A 26,373-nucleotide genomic window follows, 5' to 3' on the forward strand; every position below is an offset into this window, starting at 1 on the left:
TAGGAAATACCTTGTTGCATTTTATCTGAAATGCCTGTTTACTCCGTAGTGACAAATAAAAGTAAGACCTTTTTCTTGGCTCTTTTCCCTCCATGTACGTTCGAATGAATGGAGAAGGAAGAGCATGCACTTAAAAGATGAGTCTGTATTTAGTACCAGACTTGCAGCTGTAAGACATGTTTTGATCTTTGATTTTCCTGAGATAAAAAGCTGAATCTTGCAGAACTTTGAAGTGTAGTTTATTTTGAGGTTGACTGAAACAGCAAGTAACTTTCATCTTAAAGAAGGTGATGAATAAAAACACTGCAGTCACCCTGTGGCAACTGAGGCAAGCATTTTATTACTGTGATTAAGTTTTAATCTGAATTGTGTATCATCCTCAATTTAAAAGAGCCAAGTATGTAGATCTGATTCTGAGTTTCTCAACATTTATTATTTGGTCTTGTCTAAACTACCTGCCCTGTGTGCTAAAGAGGGGATGTTAATTGTAACATTGACCTCTTTGCTAGATAGATTCTTGGAGTCTCTATTGTGCTGTTGGTGTTCTGCCAGGCTAAGTAGATCACTGTCTTTCATCACTGTATTCTGTGCCCTCTTCAGTAATCAAAATATCCACTGTTACTGCACTGTTTAATGAAGCCAACTTATTCCAACTATATATGACACTTGAGGCATCTGGAAACAAACCTTCAGGGTATAAAAACTGAGGAATTAAAATGGAATTAAAAAATTGAATGGTAAGACTTAATTTACTGAAGAATAAGAAAATAAAAGACATCTCACAGCTTCTCATTTCACAGTCTGCTGATAGAATCTCATATGATATCATTGCTGGCCCTTTCCCATGAGAAGGCATTCCATTTTAAAATAGATCTGATTATTTACTTGGATAGATCCTTCTCCTGTCTTACTCTCAAAAGTGACTAGAATACTCTGTACCATACCTAAAGACTTTTACATTAATGTAAGACTGAGAGGTGAGTGGTTGGAAAGGATAAGTTAAAAACTGTTCAGTAGTTCCATACTTCCTATAATAATATAGGAAAATTATAAATATGTATGTATGTATAATATATATAAATATACTAAGGTATACATACACACAGATTTTTTTTTTCTTATTACAAACTAGAGTCAAATAAATTTAAAAACAAGCTTGCAGAACAGTTATGGATTTCGGAATTTTCAAATAAGAACATAATATTCATGGTCACTAGTGGGGTCCCTCAAGGCTCCATGTTAGGGCCAGTCCTCCTCAATGTTTTTATAAATGATTTGGATGTAGGACTAGAAGGTGTTTTGAGCAAATTTGCCGACGACACCAAACTTGGAGGAGTTGTGGACTCGGCTGAGGGTGGAAAGGCCTTGCAGAGAGATCTGGACAGATTGGAGAGCTGGGTGATCATCAGCCACATGAAGTTTAACAAAAGCCAGTGCCGGGTCCTGCACCTGGGAGGGGGCAACCCTGGCTATACGTACAGACTGGGCGACGAGACGCTGGAGAGCAGCCCCGCAGAGAGGGATCTGGGGGTTGTGGTTGACAGCAAGTTGAATATGAGCCAGCAGTGTGCCCTGGCAGCCAGGAGGGCCAACCGTATCCTGGGGTGCATCAAGCACGGCATTGCTAGTCGGTCAAGGGAAGGGATTGTCCCGCTCTGCTCTGTGCTGGTGCGGCCTCGAGTACTGTGTGCAGTTCTGGGCACCTCAGTACAAAAAGGACATTAAACTGTTGGAGAGTGTCCAGAGGAGGGTGACAAAGATGGTGAAGGGCCTAGAGGGGAAGACATACAAGGAGCGGCTGAGGTCACTGGGCCTGTTCAGCCTGGAGAAGAGGAGGTTGAGGTGAGACCTCATCGTGGTCTACAACGTCCTCGTGAGGGGGAGTGGAGAGGCAGGCACTGACCTATTCTCCGTAATCACCAGTGATAGGACCCACGGGAACGGTGTCAAGCTGAGGCAGGGGAGGTTTACGCTGGACATCAGGAAGAGGTTCTTCACCGAGAGGGTGGTCGCACACTGGAACAGGCTCCCCAGTGAAGCAGTCACTGCACCAAGCCTGTCTGAATTTAAGAAGAGATTGGACTGTGCTCTTAGTCACATGGGCTAAACTTTTGGGTAGACCTGTGCGGTGCCAGGAGTTGGACTTGATGATCCTTATGGGTCCCTTCCAACTCAGGATATTCTACGATTCTATTAATATTATTGCTGTAATGTCAACATGGTATAATCACTGAGATGAATAAACCCTAAACAGCTCAAAAAACCAATAAGAATATTTCCTTAGACCCCTTTGCAGTATCCTACCAGTAACCAGTCTCTTATTGTAGTTATAAAGACTTCAGGGTACTTTCACAGCATGTATCAGAACAGATCAATTTCAAAACTGTTAAAATAAAAAACATAAATAAAAATGATCCAAAGATATATAAAAAAGAAGTGATCCAATGTGCATCTGAAGATACACAAAAAGCTTTCTCAAAATAATATTAACTGAGTTACACTGAAATTGAAAATTATTGTACTGAAATATAACTAACAGAACTCTCAACTGTTAACTATAATATTAAATATAATTATTATTGATATTTTTTCAGTTACATAATAACAAAGTCTTGGTAGTTAACATAAAGTGAAGTAATTTGTGTAAGTAGATCCCATAAGTGAGATCCCATAAGAAATAATCACAGGATTAGGAAGTAATTTATTGATTATTTCTCACTGATAACTATTTTTTCCTGGTCATTAAACTTTGTCCCTCTAATCCCCCTGCCCTCAAGAAAGTAAACATTGGGTATTGTATTGGAACCCAGTGTTTTGAATCAGGCCACCCCTCATTCCGGTCATTCTAGGCTGGTGGGGTCTTTGAATGAGAGTACACAGTGAGTGCAGCTGAAGTGGCGCCCTGTTTCAGAAGCGATACTCCCTACTCGTTAGGCTGTCAGAAATCATTTCCCAGTGAAGGAGGCAACACTGATTTCAGCAGAAGTTATTAAGCCACAATGTGAGTAGATCAATTAAATAAGCATTTAGCAACTTTCTCTGGTGTTCTTTAAATAAATTTTTAAAAGGATTCTGTGTTGGTTGCTCTTTGTTCTTCTAATACCCATTACTTTTAACAGCTTCACTGAACAGTAACTCAGACTGGTAGAGTTATTTTCCTTCTTTCCTTTTTATTCCTTTCCTTTTTTTCTAATAATCTAATTTTCTAATAATCAATGAATAAAAGGCAGAAGAGTACCCTGATGTAAGTGGGCTGTAAGGTCAAACAGCACTCAGCAGTTCAGCTGTTTGTCTCTGCCAGACATTTGTGCATTTCTGTGTGCATTCTACATGGAAAAAGTTCCCAAATCAAAACATAACATGGTAGGAAATTAAAACAAAAGAATCCACAGTAAATACCCAAAATTCACTCTGCACATTAGTATCACAACAAGCTGTGAGTTCAAAGTCAACTTTCTAGCTGATTTATGCATGCTGGCTTTTCCTTCAAAATTGTTTTCCAAATATTATACAGCATATATTTGAGATTTAGAATATATCCAGTTGAGGTTTTATGTCTGATGCTCCTATTATCACAAAACTTCTGTAAATCTCAAAAGAACTACTCAAAATTTGTCAATAAATCACTAGCTGAATGATTCCATACCGTTTACAATCCCATGTCCTTAATAAATCAAATATTTTTTTTTTAGGAATACTCAGGTGAATATTTTTGAATTTTATATTCATCCATCAACATAGCTGGAAACTAAAAGGTGAGTAAATTGTATGTCTATCAGGGTATACTGGAAGTAGATAACCTCTGTTGTCCACACCTAAAGTAGATAATTTCTTTACATACTCAACTATAGTTGAGTTTTATATGCTAAACTATACCATGACTGATTATGACCAGTTATGTGCTTTTTGATCAGAATGGTATTTTTGACCTAGATACTATACAATTTATTCTCTCTAGTCTTTATGGATCATAAAAATAAGTACACAGGCTATAAGCTAGTAGGGGCTAGAGGAAATGGCAATGATTTAATTTACCTAATCTAGTTGTTAAATTTGGGTGTGAATTTTAACTGTCTTCACTTCATAAAACAGTTATCTGCTTCCAAAACACTTTCTAATTTAAAGGGAGACAGTTACACTGATGAACTTTTAAAGGTACTCTGAGATGTAGCAGCGAATAAGATGTTTACTGATATTTACTTCGAGACCATACCAACATTCCACACAAGATACTTTCACATATAAAACAATAAATAAAACTTTCAGGTATGATGCAAAGAACTTTGCTTCTGAAATGCAATATGGTCACTGTCAGCATGGATTTGTCCTTTGAAATCTAGTGCTGCAGAGAGCAGGAAAAGAATGGGAAGAAAGAGACATTATACCTCCCACCATGAAATGCTGCAGATTGTCAGGCTCAATAAAATACTTCTTTGGTCCTATCACAGTTGGAAACTGTTTCTTTCTAAATGGAAAGAGCAATCAATATTCTGAGATGAATGCACTTCCTACCTAATAATGAAACATGGCAACATTTTGTTTTTTAAAGATCAAGTTGAATCAAAACCTTATTTAACTAAATATGAGAAATAATAACAACCACCATCACCACCCTGACAAAACAAACACAACAACAACAAAAGAGAAAAAAAAGAAAAAAGAGAAAAAGAGAAAAAAAAAAGGAAAAAAAAAGAGCCTAGCCAGAATAAATATTACAAGCTTAATTTTCTTTCTCTAACTTTTAAGGGTTTTTATAGTATTTTAATTTATTTATATCCCAGATACTACATTATGATTTGTCAGAATGAATTTTCTGTTAAACATCTCTTAAATTCAAATTACAGAAAATACTATAAATGTTACACATTCTACATACATTTATGTGCGTCTATATATATGATCAGAGAGAGAAGAAACGCAAAGATTTAGGGAAATAATGTCTTTGAGAATTATTCACAATCTGTACATATTATTACAACTTAACATATAAGAGTAATGTTAAGGAAAAAAATGAAAACCAGCAGATCCTTTGACCTCCTACTTAATTGAAAAAGCCCAAATCTCTCATTTGTTTCCTAGTCTGAAATCTGGACTCTGACTGCAGTTATTTGATTGAAGCTTTCAAGTTAATTTTTTAATTCTAACTCCTTTACAAAGCATGAAGCTGTTTTGTTTCCAAAAGGCACACATTGTGATCATGAATACATCAATGCAAAGTGACCAAATAGATTTGGGATAACTTATTTGTGTACATGGAGGCCCAAAATGTACTAGACTTGCATTCTTGCATTATTAATGTGTCCTTTTAAAAACTGATGTATAAGCACAATCAAACACAAGTTTGGTCCTTTTGAGCAAACTGTCTTTCAAGATAGTTGAAACAAGCCTTTGCTCTTTGAATTTATGCCAACCTGAAGGCAGCACATGTCAATTCTGCTGTTTCACTTGTGAGGCCCCATCTTTGAATCTGCCTGGAATTTAAACCTTCCATGATTCCTGGGATCTGCCTTCAGCTCAGCTGATACATGCAGGGATTCTGCCTGCTAGATATTTCTGTTCAGAGATTTACAGTGACTTTTTTTTTTTTTCACTCTTTTTTGGGTTCAGTAATATGTATGGTCCACAAAAGGGATTTTGCTCATAAACTAAATTAAATACATGATAACTAGTCTCCTAAAACGTGCATTACAGAACCACGGAAATACTTCTCTATACGCTAATAATAATTAAATACTGAAGTAATTAAAAAAAGATAATAAAGATAATAAATCTTTAAAGATACATAAAACAAGTCCTCCTATTCTTTGCAATTACCATTCAAATAATATACTGGCTTTTACCTTTTTTGTTTTATTTTAACACTGTTTGTTTTCTGAAAACCTGACTGAAATAGTGATACTCAGATGCTAAAGGTTAAGTCAGGCATCTTGACTGCCTGCTGTTCCAAGGCCTGAGATTTCAGGCAGCTGAGAATTCTGGCCCTACTCCTGAAGGGTATTCAATAACTTATTTCTTTCTCACTGAGCAGAAGGAGGCTGCACCGAGAAAAAGGAGTTAGGCTGTCACGTTTCAGAATAGGATGATATATTCTTCCCCTGCTGTTGGTATGTGAACAAATACAATGCTTGTTTCAGTCAGTTATGCAGAGACATTTTGAAGGTGCAGAGTGTGATTAATGCAAACTGCACTCTGGAGACAAAGCAAACAGGCTAGTCATGGCTTGTTTTCTTTTGAGGGGAAACACTAGGGTTCAGCTCCAAAAACTGTTCTGAAGAGATCTCTTTTCTCTCCCCCCTCCTCTCTACCACACATTCCCATGTACATTCATCACTCGCTCTCTTAGACCAACGCACTGACTGCCCATATCTATTCAGACCCAACAGGAAGTACTACGCGTTATTTTTAGTTCATGTAATGAATGCCTTGATATCTCAGTTCTCAGCTACCAAGTGTAAAATACTAGGACTCCCAGCTTGGGTTGTCTGCTCACGGAAGAAAGCCCACCAGAATACTCCCCCAGGCTACTGACCTCTCTTTTGCTGGCTCTCTGAAAATTTTCCATCATCTGGCAAAATCCCTCTTCAAAGGCTTGCTATCTCTGAAGGAAGTATTGACACTACTTGCAATTTTGCAAGGGTTGCTTTAAAGGTACTCACCAAAGGAAGATAGAGCTGACACAGGCACTGAACACCCTTTTACAGTTTCCAAGTTTTGGGAAAGGTGATTTACTTGAAAGATACTTACTCTGTTGAAGGTGCACAGTGCGATTCAGAGATAAAGGAATTCCTGCTCTAACACAACTCTTACATTACATCGATATGATATCTTCAGAGAATCACTTAGTAGTATTCATATGGGAGCCCACTGCTATAATTTTGAATATTGCTGTAGTCTGAGATGGAGGTAGCTATAACTGCAGAAAGACATGTAAGAAATACATAGTCCTTCCCCACACAGATTAGTGTTGTATTTTCTTCAGTTCCAGCAGATAATTAGGACATAATGCAAAGAAAAGCAGATGCTATTCTGTTTTTATTGCAGATGAACGGTGGCAATGAGATGTATTTTGCTACCTTCATAATCTCTATAAAGTGAAGAATGGTTGTTTCTCTATTTATACTCAAAGCTGAGTGAGGAAATTACACAACCAAAATATTATGTATAGTATCTTTACTTAAATGGTAACCACTGGGCCTTTAATTACATAGCTGACCTTTTGTAGCAAGACTGATTATATGTTGTATACCATACAGAGGTAATTAGGTATCAGCTAAATTTGTGACTTTGCCAGGGAATATTATTTAGTAAGTAGACAGTTTTCTTTCAGTACTGATTACAATCATGTTCATAGTGCTTTTATGGGAGGGAGCAAGTTAGCACCGAGGGTCAGCATTCCAGAATACTTCTGGGTTGACATTAGGGTCATGAAACAAATATACTGTGGGAATGAATTTTCAATATCAGTGTTGCACAAGCCCTAAAAATTTTATGGATATGATTAAAGTAATTATCTAAAAGTTTGAACATTTATTCACAGTTGAGCTGGCTGAAGTTTTCCCTTTGAAACACTGTTTTGCTGATGGAAAGATGGCTGTTGGATTAAAGACATATTCCTAAAATAAAATTACTGTTGCTAGAAATGGGAGAATTGGTTCTTCATGAAAATAATAATAATAATAATAACAACAATAATAATAAAATAAATAGCAAACAAACAAAAACAGACAAACAAAAACAGTAGAACAGTGAAAAGTGTTCCTTTTTACTTTTCATAAAATAATTGGATAACTTGGGTTGGATGGGACCTCAAGGACCACCTGGGCTCCAGCCCTGTGCCTTGGGCAGGGCCCCCTGCCCCCAGCCCAGGCTGCCCTCCGCCCCATCCAACCTGGCTTTGGGCACTGCCAGGGATGGGGCAGCCACAGCTGCTCTGGGCAGCCTGGGCCAGGGCCTCACCGCGCTCTGAGTTAAGAATCTATTCCCAATGTGAAATCTAAATCTACTGTCCTTTAGTTTAAAACTACCCACATAGAATTTCTTTTTTGATTTATTTAACACCAGTAAGAAATATGGGTTTATTTATCTGCAGTTTTGTTTTTTCACATTTTGCTGTGATTCTGCTGATGGCAATTAAGAGAAGGAATGGTGGATACTAAGTGATTCAATTTTCCTTAGGTATCTCAGCAGTACAGTTTGTCTTCCCTAAATGATATCATGTGATTCTTCTGTAAAAATGTGTTCTTGAAACAAAACACAGACTTGTTTTATGGCAGCTACAGCCTCTCTCCTCTGCTTTCTGCACTCTTTTTCTCCTTTTTCCTCTCATCTCTTCACCATCATCCCCATTACCTTCCATTAGTTCTTTCATTATTTTCAAGTTTTCACAGCGAGAACTAAAGCTCTCTATAATATTTCTCTCTTATATGAGATTTATCTCTTATACAAGATCCTCATATTTAACATATCTGTTGTTGCTCTGCTACTTTACTCCCTTCCAACAGTCTCAGTCAGACCCAGGAGTCAGCTTCAGGCTTTTTGAAAGATAGTGCTCCTCCAGGAGGGGATTAGATTGAATTTGCAGTGGGTTCTTTTGTGAAGTACTCATCAATTCAGGATCAACAACACCATTTTAGTGTTTGCTGCTACATTCCATTCAGGGACTGGAAATCACTTGTGACCTATTCAAATACAGTGTGCTAAAGTAAAAATTAATTTATAAAACAGATTAAGCATGCACAGGGATAAGGAAAAAAAAAAAAAAGAGGCTATGAAGCGATCATGCACCAGAAAGCATTTTTCAGATTAGATATTAGAAAGGAATTATGTCCAAACATACTTAAATCAAATAAATAGTTAAATCAAATAAATAGTAAAATTAACTCTGGCCAGTATTTTTTCTGTGTACCATGAAGTGAACATACATTCTGATTGTATCAATTACTATCAAGGCTGTAAGTCCAATGTAACATTATAAATGTAGATAACTTTAAAAGATAAGTGCTAAAATACATAGGCTGGCTCCAATCTTAGATACAGAATTTTTATGCATACCCTATATACCCCATGAACTGTGCACATGCCACATACATTTTCAGTTGTATGACCTCTTCCTTCTCCTTCTAAACAATGAGATAAGAAGTGTGATTATGTATGCATAGCATGACATATAGGTAGACTACACTCAGCAAATGAAGAATTTTTGAAATATTAATTAATGATACCTGTGTGTTATCATAGCAGTATCTCAGAATTTGCTTTATTTACCAAAATAAGTGATTGTTTTCTTTGGTTTGTTATTGATGTCCACTGTAGAACCTTACACCACTGAGATACTTTACACCATTGTAAAGGAAAAAAAATGGGCTTGTATTCTTTGCTCAACTCTAGCTTTTATGCTGTGAACAAAAATAATGTAAGATAGCTGAGTTGTTTTTGCTCTGCACAGAAAACTTCATGTAAATGAAGTTCATGTCAAAATGCCTCCCTTTCCCTCTAACTTGGATAATAGAGCAGATTTATGGATATTAATGGGAGATAGGATAAAACATTGCTATAAAAGTTGTTTTTGAGGGGGAATATTTTCAGGTTTGTCTTTTATAAAAAACATCATTGAAAAATTGCAAGAATATATTCCAAATACATATTTTGATATGTAACTATGCATCTCTTCTCTATCTGTACCTGGAGATCTATATAGAAGATATGTATCTCCTACTGATATTTCTCCTGTATTTACTCTTACTCTTTAAGAATGACAAAACCTCTCCTGAATCATAACCTTTACGTACTACTTTTTTTCATTTAACACTTTTTATCCTCTCACATTTTAGCTTTACAGGAAAAGATTTTGAAGTCCGTGTAAAGGTTTCTATATCCAGTGTTTCCCAGTGATGGCTATATGTTTCTGAATGGTGTGAAGACAGGATGCACTCAGTGCGATAAATCATTTTACTCTGTAACTGTCATGACAAAATCACAGCTGAATGTATAGCTAATTTATTATCATTGAAAAAGCAATTTATCTGGGACAGACAACTATCAAAGTGAACCGATGAGAGATCAACAGTGTGGGGCTGTATGCTTCCCTCAAGTGTACAACATGCATACACCCATCTTTTGGAGCACAGGGGTTGTTCTTTTTTAGGTAGCATTGCAACTGCTGGTTAGGTTAAGAGGACAGCATCACTGGCAGTACAAATTAATAATGTAATTTTAATTAGAGTAAAGCATACTAAAAAAAAAATACAGAAAAGAAACATTGGCTTTTTTTTACTCTACAGTAAAACTCTACCTAAGCATGTTTCCATAAAACTAAACAACTGTTATGTGTGACACAAAACTGAAAGATATGTGAGAAAGGCATGGTTATAGTTTAATTAGCCAGTGATTAATGTAGGTGCAGATTTATTTTCTGGGCTGACCCTGGATGCCTAAATTCCTAAACAAAACAAGCCACATTACATGGATGGAAAATACAACTGAAACTTCAAATTAGAATGGCTGTAATACGTAAGTACGTTGACAATGAAAACCACTGTAACTGCTTAAATATCTACAGATAAGTCCATAGGTAAATGGTACGTCAGCTTAGGGCCAAGTATTTCTGAAATTAAAACAACTGGTCCTCTTGAGCTAGAAGGTGACAGTCAAGGAGGGGAAGAACACTAATGCAAAGAATCCAAGCATGCAAGCAATCCAAGCATTCAGAAAGATCTCTAATAGCAGTTTTCTGAAGGACACTGGACATTTCCTGTTATCTCTACATACTAAGTTGTATGGTCTTCTATTGCATACACAGTGGAATTAGATTAATGAAATCATTTTGTTTCAGTTGCAATACACTTTTAACTGTGATCCCAACTCTTCTTCTATTTAGCTGAGCACTGGGAGCTAAGTTACTGCAAGAATATTCATTAAATCAGCCATGTTCAGTTAAATATTCAGCACACTCAGAAGACTGAATTTGAAATTTGGGTCTCTGTGACAGCCATGAAGCATTACAGAGTACTCTCACTCATGAGTGCATCCAAATCCAATATCTAAACAGAGTTACTTCAGTGAGGAAGAGTGTGAGGCCACTTACAGAAAGAATAAAAAAATGCCATGTAGGATATAAATCCAATTATAACAACAACAATAAATTGCTCTGGAACAAATCTGAGTCCACAGGTTAATTGGTGTAATGAAAATGAAAGGGAAAAGCCTGTATTTGCAATAAAACAATCATCGTAAGATTGGAAAATAATTAAGCAAGATCCTGGATGCTGTCTAAATTCTTCAGTGTCTTGCATACCATTAATTGTCCATTGGGAAGGATATTAGCTTAGGGCTGGAAAGAACTGTGCACTATCAGCCTCCAGCTTTTTGTGTATTTTTAATAATGAATGAATAAATTGGGGTTGATAGGATCTTAACTGGCTGCTGTGAGGATACTTTAAAAAGCATACAGTATGCTATAATATGATAATGAGTCTTTGTGCAACAGATATGTCATAGTGATGGCGTTTTTGGTCCTTGCTGATGTAGGATTTTTATGACTAATATGTAAAGACACGGAAAAACCACAATAAAAATATTAAAGCTACCAATAATAGTAATACTAAAGCATGCCTGTAATTTTCCTGCAATTATAATTCAAAAAAGTTGCAATTTTCAATTTTAAAGTTGCCCTAGAAACTTTCAGTTTAATTGGAAAACAACTTCTGATATTGGAACTTCTGCTCTACTCCGCTCTCTTGAGACCCCATCTGCAGTGCTGCATTCAGCTCTGGGGCCCCCAGCGTAAGGAAGACATGGACCTGCTGGAGCGGGTCCAGAGGAGGCCATGAGGATGATCAGAGGGCTGGGGCACCTCTCCTATGGAGACTGGCTAAGGGAGTGGAGGTTGTTCAGCCTGGAGAAGAGCAGGCTCCGAGGAGACCTTACAGTGGCCTTCCCGTACCTAAAGGAGGACTACAGAAAGGCTGGGGAGGGACTCTGTCAGGGAGTGAGGCAAGGGGGAATGGTGTTAAACTGAAAAACGGCAGATTTAGATTAGATATTAGGAAGAAATTCTTTACTATGAGGGTGGTGAGGCCCTAGCCCAGGCTGGATGGGGCTGAGGGCAGCCTGGGCTGGTGGGAGGTGTCCCTGCCCAGGGCAGGGGGCTGGAGCCAGGGGGTCTTTGAGGCCCCTTCCAACCAAAGCCATTCAATGATTTTATGATTCCAAAATCCAAGTGAGGCTATTGCTTTTGAATGCCTAAAAAGCTTCTGTAGGCTTCATTTCCTGCTTATAATGAATATGCATATCTAAAGTAAAAAATGTTTTTAAGACATGAAATTATTCATGAGAAAGGTTTCCATTTTCTACTACTACTAAAATATAAATGGATTCACAATTATTTGTAACATAATTAAAGCTGAGATTCTGTTTAATGTTAACTTTTGCAGTAATCCTATCTCTGTCATGCTCTGTCAATGCTCACAGATCCAAGCACATTTTGAAGACTTCATTTCTAATTGGTGGCATTGAACTGACAAACCACACAGTTATTCTGATCTTATTTAAAAGCTGCTGGCATCCCCTTTACCCTTATAGAACACATGGGTTCTGCAGGAAAGACAAGGTATAGATTCTCAGCAGTAGTCACACTGAGAAGCACAGGGCAGATTTACATGGACAGAGGTACTGGATTATAAACCTTAAAGATGTTTCATGTAGCTCTCAGGAGTTTTTTTTTGTTTGGTTGGTTGGGTTTTTTTGTTTGTTTTTTTGTTTTTACTTTTCTGCAGCAAATAAGCCCACTATTATTGTAATAGTTCAATATGGAAATAGATCAGTATCTCCTGAAAGCCTGGTGAATACAGGAATACAGGAAGTGGTTTTTTTTGTTGCTGTTTTTTTTTTTTTAAATCTATGTAATCCTTTGTATTTCAGGAGTTACTGGACTATTGTAGAATACCAGGCAATTTAACTGAGTCTTTAATCCATCTTGTTTAGGTGTATTAAAAACTCTGTAATGATATTTTTGCTACACAAGAAATTAACTTTATTTGGGGGCCTTGCCATTGTAAGCTTTAAGAGACTAATATTTTGCATTATTTCATGGTGCTACAGACAATTTTAAATTCTTCTTAATTCCATACCAAATTTATTTCTTGTTATTTTTTTCTCTTTTTTTTATTTGATCAAAAAAACATGTGTTTCACAGTCTAAATGGCTTGCTGTTCGCAACAGTTCTTCTGCCTTCCCTAGGAAACAAGCATAACTACATATGTGAATATGTAGTTTCTCATGTAATAAGGGCTGAAAGACAACACATAATAGGTATCTCTTTCAGAAGAGCTGGCCTATCTCATCTTAAGTCTCTGGAAAGGGTAGTCCAGTATGAATAGGCTTGAAAATTGTATTGCATGGTAATAAAACTATTATGGTACATAAAAATGAGAAAAATCACAAAATGTAGAATACAAATATGTAGAAACATCACAATAATTTAAAGTAAATGCAAATAGTTAAATTATAAAATACTTTCTGCAAGCAGTTCAATTTCTTCTTAAGGGTCATAGAAGATTTACAGAGGCACCTAGGCACACTGCATTTCACACTAGGCTGAACTACAGAAATCAGAAGTTCACTAAACTAGGTCAATTTATAGGGAATATTTCAAAGCTTGGCCAAAGGAATATTTGTGCGTCATAAAGCAAGTTCTTGCTAGCCACTGTGTTTTGTTTTTCAAGATTTTGTTGTTAGAAATGATATTTCAGTTGCATTAAAAATATATCTTTAAAAAGCTTCTTTAAATTGGAATCTCAAAGAGTATTTCAGCATTTATCAGTACTGCTGACTCATCCTTGTGCTAGTAAAGGCCGTTTAGAAGTAAGATGCTGAATTAAAAAAAATCAAAGTAGCATTTAAAGATGGAAAATGGTAAATAAGCTGTGTCAGATAAGACAGGGCTAAAACGTAAAACACTTGGGGTGCTGTGAATGCTGCAGCAGCTTTTTGAGTCCTGGAACGATTTCATCACAGTTACAGGATTAGCATGATTCATGTATCATTCATCTCTTACTGGCTTTGTAGGATATAGGTTTGGTGTTTTGTAATTTTCCTTCTGTGGTCTTATCAGGGATGTATGCATATATCAGTGCAGGTCTGCATACCAGTTTGTAAAGAAGTGGTTAAAAGGATGTGGAACTCTTCCGAACATCAAATAAAAATGGACAACTAAACTCCGCAATAAGAAAAGTTAATTTTCAATGTGGCACCATGTTGAAAAGTATCATACTGACAAGCCTGAGGTCCTTTGTGTATAGGTGAAGAACAGTGCATAGTGATGGGGAACGTTTGTGTCTTCCTATCTCCCCAGTGTACCCTTAACCCTCTAGGCTTGAGGAGACTATGTACTTTCCATAAATATTCACTTATTTTCTTTCTCTCTGAGCCCATCAGTAAAGAGTACACTTAGGGCTCTCATAATGTGAACGATCATCTTCGCAGAACTAGATGCACGCAGCTAACCGATTTTGAAAAATCCAACACGTAAGAACAGCTTTCACTCATAACTGCTGTAACTTAATGGGAACAGCTAATTTTACTAAGACAAGGTACAGGTACCAAATTCCTTTCATTTTGCCCTCTAACCATAGAACTTACATTTCCTCAAAAATCAGCTCCTGCTCTATCATGTCCTTGCACAGTAGCTTATTTTAAAAAGTAAATGGAAATGAAGTGCTTGACTGCACAACAGTGCTTTCTACAGGTAGAAGACCCCATTATGTGTAGTCAGTCAACTGGTTAAATGCAAATGGAACCTTGCCTTGCTCCTTCAGCATCTATGTGCATACACAGAGATAGAATGCATCATATTCAGATTTACCTAAATAACCTGCTTTCTCTAGTTCTATTATAGAAGCAATTGTATGAGGCTTTTCCACTGCAGGCTTATTTTGGATTATTCAAAGCAATTTATCTCATCTTAAAAAAGAAACAGTAACTTCTGTATCTGTACTTTTTCCTGATATAGAATGACTCCAGACCATGAAGTTCAGTCCCTATTTTTAAAGGGATCAATACCAATTTTGCCTGTGGGCTGGAAGACTATCTTCAGGGTGATAACATGGGTATAAAACAGAATATAATTTCCCATTGTGAATAAGAATAAATGCATAAAAACGTGCATTCTTGGCTAAGATGCTTTCCCATGCTCAAAGAAATGTTCCCATGCTGCTGATTTCAGGAAAGGAAAAAAAATCTCTTGACTGTCCTCAGTATCAGTATGAGAAATGTAATATCCAAGGCGAAAAGAGTGTGAAATACACTGTGCATTGGCCTATGTAATGTTATGTTTTCCACTGTCACCAAAGGCTTGAATGCCTTGGTTCATTATTCAAACTATTATTTGGTTTTAGTCCCATGAGGGTTAGAGACAACTGTTAAAACAGATAGAAATTGAGGGACAAAGCTCTCACTCTACTGACCAGAAATACAGAACACATGAGAACTGTCACTTATTGCAGAAATTTGACGACCAGAAGAGTTTTTGCTGAGGATGACAATGAGGAGAAGGAGCACTAATTCAAACCTTCATGATAGAGTTGTTAGCAGAGCTCCCTGAAGTGCTTTCAGAAACATTTTTGCATTGACAGGAAGTCAGAAGACTTCATTTTTTTGTTTGTTTTTTACATCTCTAGGGAGAAATTCTGCCACTGTTAAAATTATTCCTTCACTAATTTCAACAGAACTCAATTTCTAATATATGTAATCCATTATAAACTGATCTCTTTTGCAGTTCTGGTATACTTGCATAAAATAATTTAACCGAGGCCAGACAGAGCACAAGTGGCTGAAAAGAAATGTGATTAGTGATGTAAGTTAAGAAGCTGACCAACTCCCCAGTATGCAAGGGTACTTTTGTGCTGTTGAGAGCTCTGAGAGCTCTGTCCCTAACCAGAACCATACCATATGCAGTTATTTCCTGTGTGCAAGAGAAGGCTGTACAATATGACCATTTTCTCAAAAAGAAACCCAATAGCAGGGAACCCTAAAATCAGTCATCACAGCTTTCTACAGAGAAAAAAAGTATCACCAGGGGCAGTTTTTATATTTCATGTGTTATTCTTAGATGGCCCTAATTTATACCTACCTAAATCATTCACTTAAAAACATAGATGTATTCCTACTGATCTGAGAAAGTTAGGTGATGATTTAGATGTCTTTTACTGACTTCGCTGACAACTGTTTGTAATAGGTACTCAGGTTTGAACGCTGTCTTATTATAATAAAGCATGAGAAAAGAAATGATAAAAATGTTGACAAACACCTCATGATACTCAATTTAAACATACGCATGGTGAACTCAGAAAAAAGGTCATGATTCTGCTTACTGAAAAAAAGGATCACATGCACTTCCAAGGACATGGGAGTAAGTAAAAGGAGGGAACCACCTCTAACTGAGCATCTATAGCAGTCACTTGGGAAAACCATGCAGTTTTTATCATCCAGCATGCATTCTTACTTAACACTGAGTTTTTGCATGTTTTTTTTCCACACCTTTCTTTCCAAATTACAACTAATGCACTCTCACAACTAAGATGACAGATATGGTTAGTTTCCGAAAGGATGAAAGTGGGAAAAAAATCAATTTGTTTTTGATATCCCCAACTCCTCTCCCATTTCTTATAAATAACAAGGACACTTTCAGTTTAAAGTCTGTAAACTCTGCTTATTAGAAATTTTTGCAGGTATACTTATATCTTAGCAGTTCAGTCCTAAAGGGACATATGCACAGGGTTATGGCACTTTCAGGTCATGCATGCTTAGCACAATACGCAAAAAATTAGCTTAGTAAAGTCCATCCAGTTTAATGTAACAAGTAGGGCTAAATACCCTGAAAGCCACACTGAAAAATAAATCTTTAGGTCTATGAACTGACTTAAAGACACGATTTTCCCAGAGCTAACTCCGCAGCCACTACTATGTGAAGGTTTGAGACACTCGTATACATCACAGTTACGGTTGTATCATATCACAAAGTTTCAGAGGCACTGCTCAGGTGTAGCTATAAAATGTTACATGACCGTTTGTATTTGGCCAAGAACTGAGTCTGCAACTAAGCTGTGTGCCACGCTTAACCACCACAAAAATGCAATCTAAAGAATTAAATTAAATTTGGAATGGTAATAAAGTAACGTTCTTGGTCAGTGCCTTGAAATAAATAAGTAGTCTTGTGGGCTAGGTAGAGCCGAAGCAACTGGTATTATAAATTTTACTACTCTGCTGTAACAATGATAAATGATTTCACTAGTTTATGCTTCACCAGATCCAAGGTCACCAGACCCCTCTCAGCATAAGCAAGCTATGGATTGTTGTCACAATCATAAAGTGAGCTCAGAAATAAGGTACTCCGCCACGTTTCATAGTACTGTGGCTATGCTTTGTACCAGCCATTGAACTGTCTTTCACAGTTAATATATTCAACTCGGTCTACAGCATTGCATATCACAGTGCGTTGCAGATGGTGAGAAACTGAGCAACAGTTAGATACAGCTTAATTCCCATACTTTCCTTCAAAAAACACAGAATCTGAAGATTTGCCACTACAGAATATACACTTCTAAAGGTGAGATTTCCAGAGGTATATCAGAATCTAAATATGCAAAAAATCAATTGATAGTATTTTCAGAAGTGTCTAAAGCACTTCATCTACTAGCCCTGGCTTCTTTTCTTATTGAGATCAAGGAGTTTGTACTGGGATGTTAACTTTCTTTTTGATACACATTGTAAAATACCCAGTGCTTTCAGGGGAAGACCATTGTAGCTAGACAGATAGAAGTTGACATAAATAATTTTACTACTCTGAAGTGAAGTTCAGACTGGCTTGTTTTCAAAACCATACAAGTTCCTTAATAGCCCGTTATTCACATATATTTTACAATTCCTTTTGAATTACCATATGAGGCCAGATAGAGAAGCACCAAGAGGAGACAAAGGAGCAGTCTTTAGCAAGTCCATCCATTATGACAAAATTCACAGCAGTACCACCATGGCCATACAAATTCATCATCATGAAAGTCTGGTCACTCAACCCATAACAAACTTTATTCATACTTTAATCTTACATTTTTTCTCAGCTGGAAAGAGCAGTTGAAAATATACTGTGGAAATCAATTGGCAGTATCTGAATGAAATAAGATGAAATGAAATGAATGATGTGACCTAATAAATCTTTTGTATCTATCTCTAGCTTCTGTCATCTAGGAGTTTTCAATAATAGGAAGGTTCTCCCTTCAGTGCCCACATGCAACTCAACTTTTCTGTAGTGCTACAGTTTGGAAGCTTATTTTAGGGTACACAAATGGCAGACAATGAAATACATAGTTTGGAATCACACAGTAGAAATGAAAAGAGGTAATGTGTCAAGTGCTATTTGGGACTCCTTTAGTATACGCTCTTGCTGAGGTGGCTTCAGCAAAATAACTTCCCTCCAGAAACATAACTCAAGAGTATGATCAACTGATTCTGAAACTATCTCCAAGGACTTATTCAGTCATCCTTAGTTGGAATCTTAAGATTCCTCTAGGATTTACATCACAAACAATGTGTTCTGTCAGCAGATATTTGGGACTCTACTTAACTTCAGCTGAAGATCCAAGAAGGTGACTGCTGGTGAAACTATCTTAGGTTTATTGATTTAAATCAAAATCTGTAGAATTGCCCAAGGCATTCTTTTTTCCTTGTTGGAGAAAAAATAGCACTTCTACTTAACTACAAACACTCTTACTTAACATGTTTTTTTGAAACAATGTACCTTCAAACTCATACATATTTCCCAAATCAAAAAACCATAAAGGAGATACCTTTGGTAAGCATCACTGTCTGAAAGAAAATAAGGCTGTCAAAATATAAATATGAAAAGCATGTATTGCTCATCAATAACATCAATGCTACTCGAATTCCAAGCACACACAAAAATCTTCTCTATATGAAAAAATAGTTCAGGATATATTGTCTTTATGTGATAAAGAAAAAAAATAATTGGAAAGATATTAACGTTTCTGTACTTTCCGATTTATGCCATTAAAAAAAAAAAGCACGGAAATCATATGGAGAAAGTAGAGTGTGAATAAAGTAATTGTAGATGGTAATAGAGATGAAAAAGTTCTTTCACACAGTCAAATACATCCCCTGTCAATGGAAAATTGCCCTTGACAGTACATTTTCCAGTGTTTTGTCATGGCTAAGTTACAAGTGTTACATACAAATTCCAATTACTGAGAAGACACTGTTACTCTCCCATTCTGAGGCTATAGAACAGAAGCTGATTGCATTTAGCTTTTCATAGTCAAAACACTTTACTTAAACTTTGTAGTACCACTGAATATTTTAGATGTTTAGCAAACAGCCAATTGAAATACAAATCTATCTTCAGCGCTTAGAACGATATTTTCTGAGGTGACATTGGTTGCTCAAGACTGGTAATCTTAAATATGTTCTAATGTAAATTTAACCCTTTCTAGACACTTTAAGATTTCATATCATGTACAGCAGAAACTGATTCCAAACTGATTAATGGATATGAAAAGCCAGCATTACGATCATGGTATGGTTTTATCATTGCATTCATCTGATAATCAGGACAAAGATGGTAGTTTATATGCATTTTGAAGTTAAATTAGGAAAGTTACCATTCCTATATCTACATCTTTGATATTACAGTTTGGGCCCAAAGACATGAAGAAACTCGCTTTGAGAAAGTAACTACTTTGATGAAATCTTTCCTCTTTCATCCAAATGATCCTTATCTTGTTTAAAATTAATAAATCTTTGAAAGACAACTCTTATCTCTTTAATAATAATTTCCTTGCAATATACTCTTCATAATAAGGAGAAATTACATACAGCACAGTAGATGAAAGTAAAAATCTACAGATTAGCCTTAAAAATATATTACAAATAGCTTCCTGTATGTCAGCCTACTCTTTATTGTAAAGGCTCCTATCATTTCTGTTGTGCTAATACAGCCATTTTTTTTTAATGATAAATGGAAAGCTTTTAGGGAACTGTATGCAATGTCATGATTCTAGGTTCTCCATTGCCAATGGATATAAACCTCTACGTACTGTTAAAATGACTCAATTGAAAAACCTACTATATTAAATGACTCAACTAAGTTAACTAATTTATCTCTTTCTGTGGATCCCAATAAAGAATCACAACAGTTAGAATTTGCAACTTAACAGAAATAGACTTCTGATTCCTCAAAATAATTATGCCAGTATTTGGGTTGTTCTGTAGGATTTCTAAAGCAGATGAAGAGAAAGATTAGGTATGGGTGGGTTATAGATAAGAAAAATTACCTGATCCAGTTTCCAGTGGAACTCCGCAGGGCGAAATGTGTCAGCCTGATCAAAGTCTTTACGCAACAGAAACACTAATCGGCAGTTGTGCACGTACAAGGCATAGTGATGTCGGTTCATCTCTGAAAGGAGGGAACAAGATCAGCACTCTGAACTATCATCAACACTTGTTTAGGTGAATGTGTTTCAAAGCAATATACACCCAAAGGACAAAAAACCACCCAGTCCCCATCAACAGTCCCCTCAATAAGCTGTCAAATCACCAACCAACTCTCAGGATGGCACCAAACCCAGCTCATTATTTGTTTTTCAAACTGCTTTAACTGAGGAGAAATAGCAATATTCTACCAACTTTGTTATGCCCTTTGTCAAACATTTTGTCAATAGACAGACTCACCTGTCTTGTCAGAGTTGCAGAGAATAGTCTCTTTCTCAGCTCTTAATCCTGGGCTAGGTCCATGTTTCATCCACAGAGTTATGGTGAATTGATCAGTTAAATTCTTTGGGACTATTCCATCTGGAATTTTGGCTCCTTGCTTTCCATCAAATTTAAAAATTATGTCATTGTTATCCATGAGAAGCCCAGCTGTCCAATTAGTTGTTGCACTGGGAGATGGTAACAGGTCAATGGCACCTGAGGATGCTCCTGCAAATGATACATAATGAGAACACAATGAGAAACTAATAAAAGAGCTGTACAAATGAATTTAGAATAGGCACAGGGCCTGATTCATGCATTCCTCTTTAGACTATTTTCACTTCCCAAATGGTCCTACTACTTTCACTGTCAAATCACATATATACTATCTACTAGCCAGCAAAACAACTCCATAAGAGTTTGGTAGACTATATGTATTGCACAGAAACTGTAGAAATATTTTAAGGTTACTTCCTTAGAAATTTCTCAATTTATAAAATGCATTAATGTCATATCTTCAGTTATTCTGAGAAGTGCTAAGACTAAAACCAAGTTCTCTACATCCGGATAAGGAGATTTCGTATCTTCTCTCCCTGACAGCATGGAGATATACAGTATACGGGGATGATGTGTTGCCAAATTCAGTAGAGTGGGGATGAATGTAGAATATATATCCCAATGTCCAGTAGTCAGCCATAGATAATGTTGGTATGAATATTAGTGCATACAGAGTATTCACCCTAAAACTGAAAATATCACTAATGCTGGCTTCTCTCAGGTATATGATGGTTGTAACTCCATGTGTTCTTGTGTTCTTGACTAATGATAGATATAAGATATGCTTCTCACAACTCAGATTAGCTCCCCTACAGAAAGTGAATTATGAACAAGTGGTCAACATATGAAAATGCGGTCCACAGCTACACTTATTTATTTGTTAAAATTAACTTGGGGGCGGAGGGGGTGGGGGCAAACAAACCAGAAATGGAAAACACTGTAGCACCAAGATCTAATAGAACAGCACAGTACTCTTTAAGCTCTGGTTTTTTTTTTTTTTTTTTTTTTTTTTTCTTTACAGCTTAACAACTGCCTGGCACTTTTTATAAACATGTGATCAGGTATCCAGAGCCTTTACTTATCCTGTGAAAGATAGCATTTAACAGAAAGTATGCTTGCCAGAGTAAAAAACAGAACCTGTGTATTCTATTCATGCTTTGACAGATAAGAATATGGTGAACAAACCCAAACTGAACTAAAAAATCCCATACTAGCATAAAATCTCATCCTCCCTCCAGTGTCCAAGGGAAGATCCCAACTCTCTGCAGGAGTGTAGAATGTTATGCCAAAAATGTTTTGGAACTGTATCCTATACATTTTTAAAAGTATATTATAGTGATGATGTGAAAACATTCGTATTCAGTAACTGAATTTCTTAGACAATAGTTCAAAATGTGTTCCTTTAAAACGAGGTTATTTTGAAGTGATAGTAATATCAAACCTAAAACCTCCACATTTAGAATTTGAACACAAAGAAAAATTTTAATTCTGAATAACACACCACAGTGCATTGCTTAATACACATATGTTATCAATGGGAAAACACGGAACTTGATTTTATTCAAACAGCAAAACTTAGATAAACTTATTTAAATAAATAAATAAATAAAATTAATGGTAAAAATAAAATTACTTGCACAGGTGTGGTGGTTTTAAAATTAAAAGCATAATTCTCTCAAGGAATTCGTTTTGCATTCATTTTATATATATATATATACATATATATATATATTTAGTGAGATTTATTCTGAATATGTTTTGTAGTCCAAATTGAGTCTTTCATACATTATTTATTTTTTATTATTGTTGGATGACAAGGTGAAAAAATGCTTCCTAAAATGCTCTGAGGCAAAATACTAATAGCTCCCTGACTTTAAAATGATTCAAGTGTAATTTAATCATTAAAACTGCCCACCTTTACTGTCAAAGTGACTACAAATCACTGGGGTATTGAAAGGCAGAGTTAAACCATCAGTCATATAAAAATATGAATTTTAATGCCTGTTGCTTAGCATCCGAATTCTCTTTATTTCCAACTGATAAATTAAGAAATGAGCATGGGATTTTTAAACTGGATCCTTGATTATAATCTTGCATTTTATATGGCACTGATGAATATATGTCTCTGATCATTCAATTCTGCACTCTGCAATCATACGATGATTCACTGATGGAAAAAAAAAAGTGCAGGGTTTTCTTCCTTCTCAAAGAATTTATTTATCCAACCATTAGATAAAATAAGGTCATTTCTGGAAGAAAACTTATTTCCAGAAATAATTTAACCTGCTTTCGTAAGATAACCTGTTCTCTCTACAGTAAGGATGGCAATAAATACCAAATACCAAAACGTAAACTTGTCCTGATGCAATTCTATTGTAAAGTTCACTTTCATTTATAGCCTTTTTATCAAAGTCCTATTAACAGTTTCTACCCTGCCTATACTTCTCTGTGAAGATATGGTAACCTTGGAGAAAAAAATATTCTTTCATCAATGAGAACTCATCCCTCCCCCATTTATATATGCTTTCTACATTCTGTTTTCTCAAGTGCTTAATACTCTATTCCTTCACAGATATGCTAAGTTCAAACTAGAAGTTCAGCAGTATTGTTAGACACTACATCAGCCCACCAGCTCACATGCTGCCTAAAGCTACTACAATGGAACTGTCAAATCTGCAGAAATGGTTTTGACTATTCTGTTTTTCACCAGATTAGGCCTACACACGGTACCACGACTGAATTGAAGTTTGACTTGTTTGGGGAAACATCCAGTTTATTCTGGGGAAAAAGAGAGAGATTTGAAATTCTCTTTTCTACTCCTTCAGTGTTAGCAGATCTAAGTAGGTTAGTGCTATGTTAGTAAGGAGCTGCTCTGAATGATTGTGCCATTTGCAGGACAGGTCTGTAACAGGAATAAAACAATGTTCTTTTTGCTGCCAACACAAGTTCTTAGAGGTGGCAGAAGTACTTGACTTTAGCTATTACGTATTTATTTTTATTTAAAATGCTAACATTTTACTTACATGCCAGAATACAGCTGCCAAATGGGTTTTCTCCTGTTTTTCTAGGATCCCAATCAGTTGGATACAGAGATACAAGATTAAACTGTGCAAGGTTAGTTTTTCAGATTGAAAATATATTATGAGAATTCTACTACTCTAATTCATCTTTACCTCACTTTCCCAATCTCTACAGGTAGTTGGTAATCATAAGTGCAAACTACTTTCCCCTGGGATCGGCTCTCCATTTTAACAATTTGGAAACAGTGGCTGAAAACTTTCATTTGCAAATTTATTTCTTAAAGGTTAGTGTATTGATCTCATTATGTTTGAAACACTGTTGTGTGGTTATCAAAGCAAACATAAGCCAGACAGCTGAGCATCCCAATCCAAAAGCCACACAAGTAAATGGGGGAAAAAAATGCACAATTGCTATTGCAGAACAGAAAGAAGCCATGAAAGATGTATTTTGGAGAAGAGGAGAATCTATGTTCCACACCTTCAGTGCTTCAGGTGAGGACTTTAAGAAAATGGGATTTTAGAGGAGAAGACAGTAGATTTCAAAAAGCAAAAGTATTTGACTTAATATATGCACATTGTTCTGCCACATGCATAACCCTTAAAGTCATAAAAATACAGCAGTATCTTCAAGCATTTAATCTACTGTTCAATATGAATTTGTATCTTTTAGACCGTTATCAAAAAGCAGGAAAAGGCAATAAAATAATTAGGAAGTCTTTCTCCATCAGGATGTCTCTTTTCTGAAATTCATGTGCTTCTTAAATATTTTTCCTTGCATGATAGCCTGTAATGTGCCTTTATTTTTGTTTGCTTTTGTTCTGGCACAGTACTTAACAGCAGAGCAGAAAGCAGAGTGAGGAAGACTAAAACACAAGACAGAATACACAAGAAGAATACAGCACCAGTTAAATATCAACAATCCTTTGATTTTCATTGCTACAATCAAAAATGAACCAGCTGAGATAAATCTGTGTATTGCATGCTTATAGGTCACAATTGGCTCTTTATCTGGAAAAAATATTATTGTTATATTGACTGAAAGCCATGTACATACCGCATAGTTTCTGCAGAGATTTTTCTGAGTACGTTTCACGATCACAGCCCTTTCCAATGTAATTGGTCTGCAATTCAATGGTTGCATGTATTGAGGAAACTGGTCCATCACATGTTTCTAGATGAATGCTGGGAAACAAAGGTATGCTGCCAGAACCAGGCTTGTATTCAATACGTTTGTTCCAGTCTGGAAAAACATAACAAGAGATCCAAAAGTGATTAAAAAGGTGAAAAGAATACAATTTTAAATTACATATTGCTCTCAAAGTCCCTGGCTAAAATAAAAATCTTTTTTTTTGAACTTGGCATCAGCTAGTTACTGTTCTAAAAAAATGGTTTTGCCCCTCTTTCTAGAAGAGCATCAAGCTCAATAAAGTAATATCGCTACGTCACGCAAACACAGGCTACATATCCTGACATAACTGCTAATAGGTGTCAGTCTGAGTCTCCAACGTCCATGTCCCTGTGACAGCCTGCAAGCTAGTTTGTCCATGTCCCTGTGACAGCCTACAAGCTAGGTCTACTGAGAGAAAGCTCTTGGCTCCACTAGTTTGGTAAAATTTCATATTTTTTTGATAAAGAAGAAGTATCTCCAATGACCTGGCTATATGCATAAGTCCTTTTCGACTGTGTCCAAAAGCTAATATAACACATCTGTACTGCCACCTCTTGTCTTCAGATATCTTCTTAATTTTGTAAAATATATGTGACTGAAAGCTACGGATGAAAAGACTACCCACGCTTTCAGGCAGGTCTGGCTAATCTGTGTTTATGCAGATGTCTTACAGCCCACAACATTCAAACAACCACCTGCCCTAGGCAGCTGCCTGGACATGGCATGCATGACACTATGTTTCTCAACAGAAGCATTTAATTTTTAAATCTAACTAATTACAACCAGCTTCAGAGAAAACCCAAACAAATATCATCAGTTAAAACCATGAATTTCAGGTATCTTTCCTGTTCATGTTTTAGCTAACTGTAGCCAACTTGCTATGAAATATAAATAAGAATGCTGCATTAAAACAGAGATATAAATAGTTAATTGTTCTGAAGTCACAAAACTATATTCAGCTCTGCTACCTAATGTGTACATCTGTGTTAAAGTTTCTCTCTCTCTCTCTTTTTTTTTCTTTTTTTTTTTTTTTTTTTTTTTTTTTTTTAAGTCCTAGGTAAAAGAGGACTCCATAAATGGAAAAATTCTAGGCCCTGGCAGTCAATGAAATCTCTTAAAGCAAATGTACAGAAACTTTCTTTCTAAATACCACTGGAAGGAAAACTAATCATATAGATATATTTAGTAGGTGAAAGAGTTAACTGACTTCATTTTCAGAAAGTTTGAAAAAGGATGCTCTCTAAATACCCCATCATCTTTTACTGGATTAAAAATTTACAAAAGCATCTGAGAGTCCAGGCAAATGTTTTGAAATGCAGACCAATCTTTAGTCCAGAGTCCAGACAAAGAGGATGGGATGCTGACAGTCTG

At 36.2% G+C, this 26,373-nt stretch overlaps 1 protein-coding gene across 9 annotated transcripts in view; it reads right to left on the reverse strand.

The window, feature by feature from the left end:
- Window positions 1–26,373, reverse strand: part of CLSTN2 (calsyntenin 2) — a 342,914-nt gene that overhangs the window by 44,486 nt on the left and 272,055 nt on the right. For all 9 annotated transcript variants that reach the window (XM_083849241.1, XM_083849245.1, XM_083849246.1 and 6 more), the window contains 3 exons: window positions 24,889–25,074; window positions 20,737–20,985; window positions 20,340–20,461 (listed from right to left, as the gene is read on the reverse strand). In XM_083849241.1, coding sequence (XP_083705367.1) covers window positions 20,340–20,461; window positions 20,737–20,985; window positions 24,889–25,074 — 557 coding nt within the window. The remainder of the gene's footprint in view (window positions 1–20,339; window positions 20,462–20,736; window positions 20,986–24,888; window positions 25,075–26,373) is intronic.

Source organism: Anser anser (assembly GCF_964211835.1).
Source record: "Anser anser genome assembly, chromosome: 9".
Lineage (NCBI taxonomy): Eukaryota > Metazoa > Chordata > Aves > Anseriformes > Anatidae > Anser > Anser anser.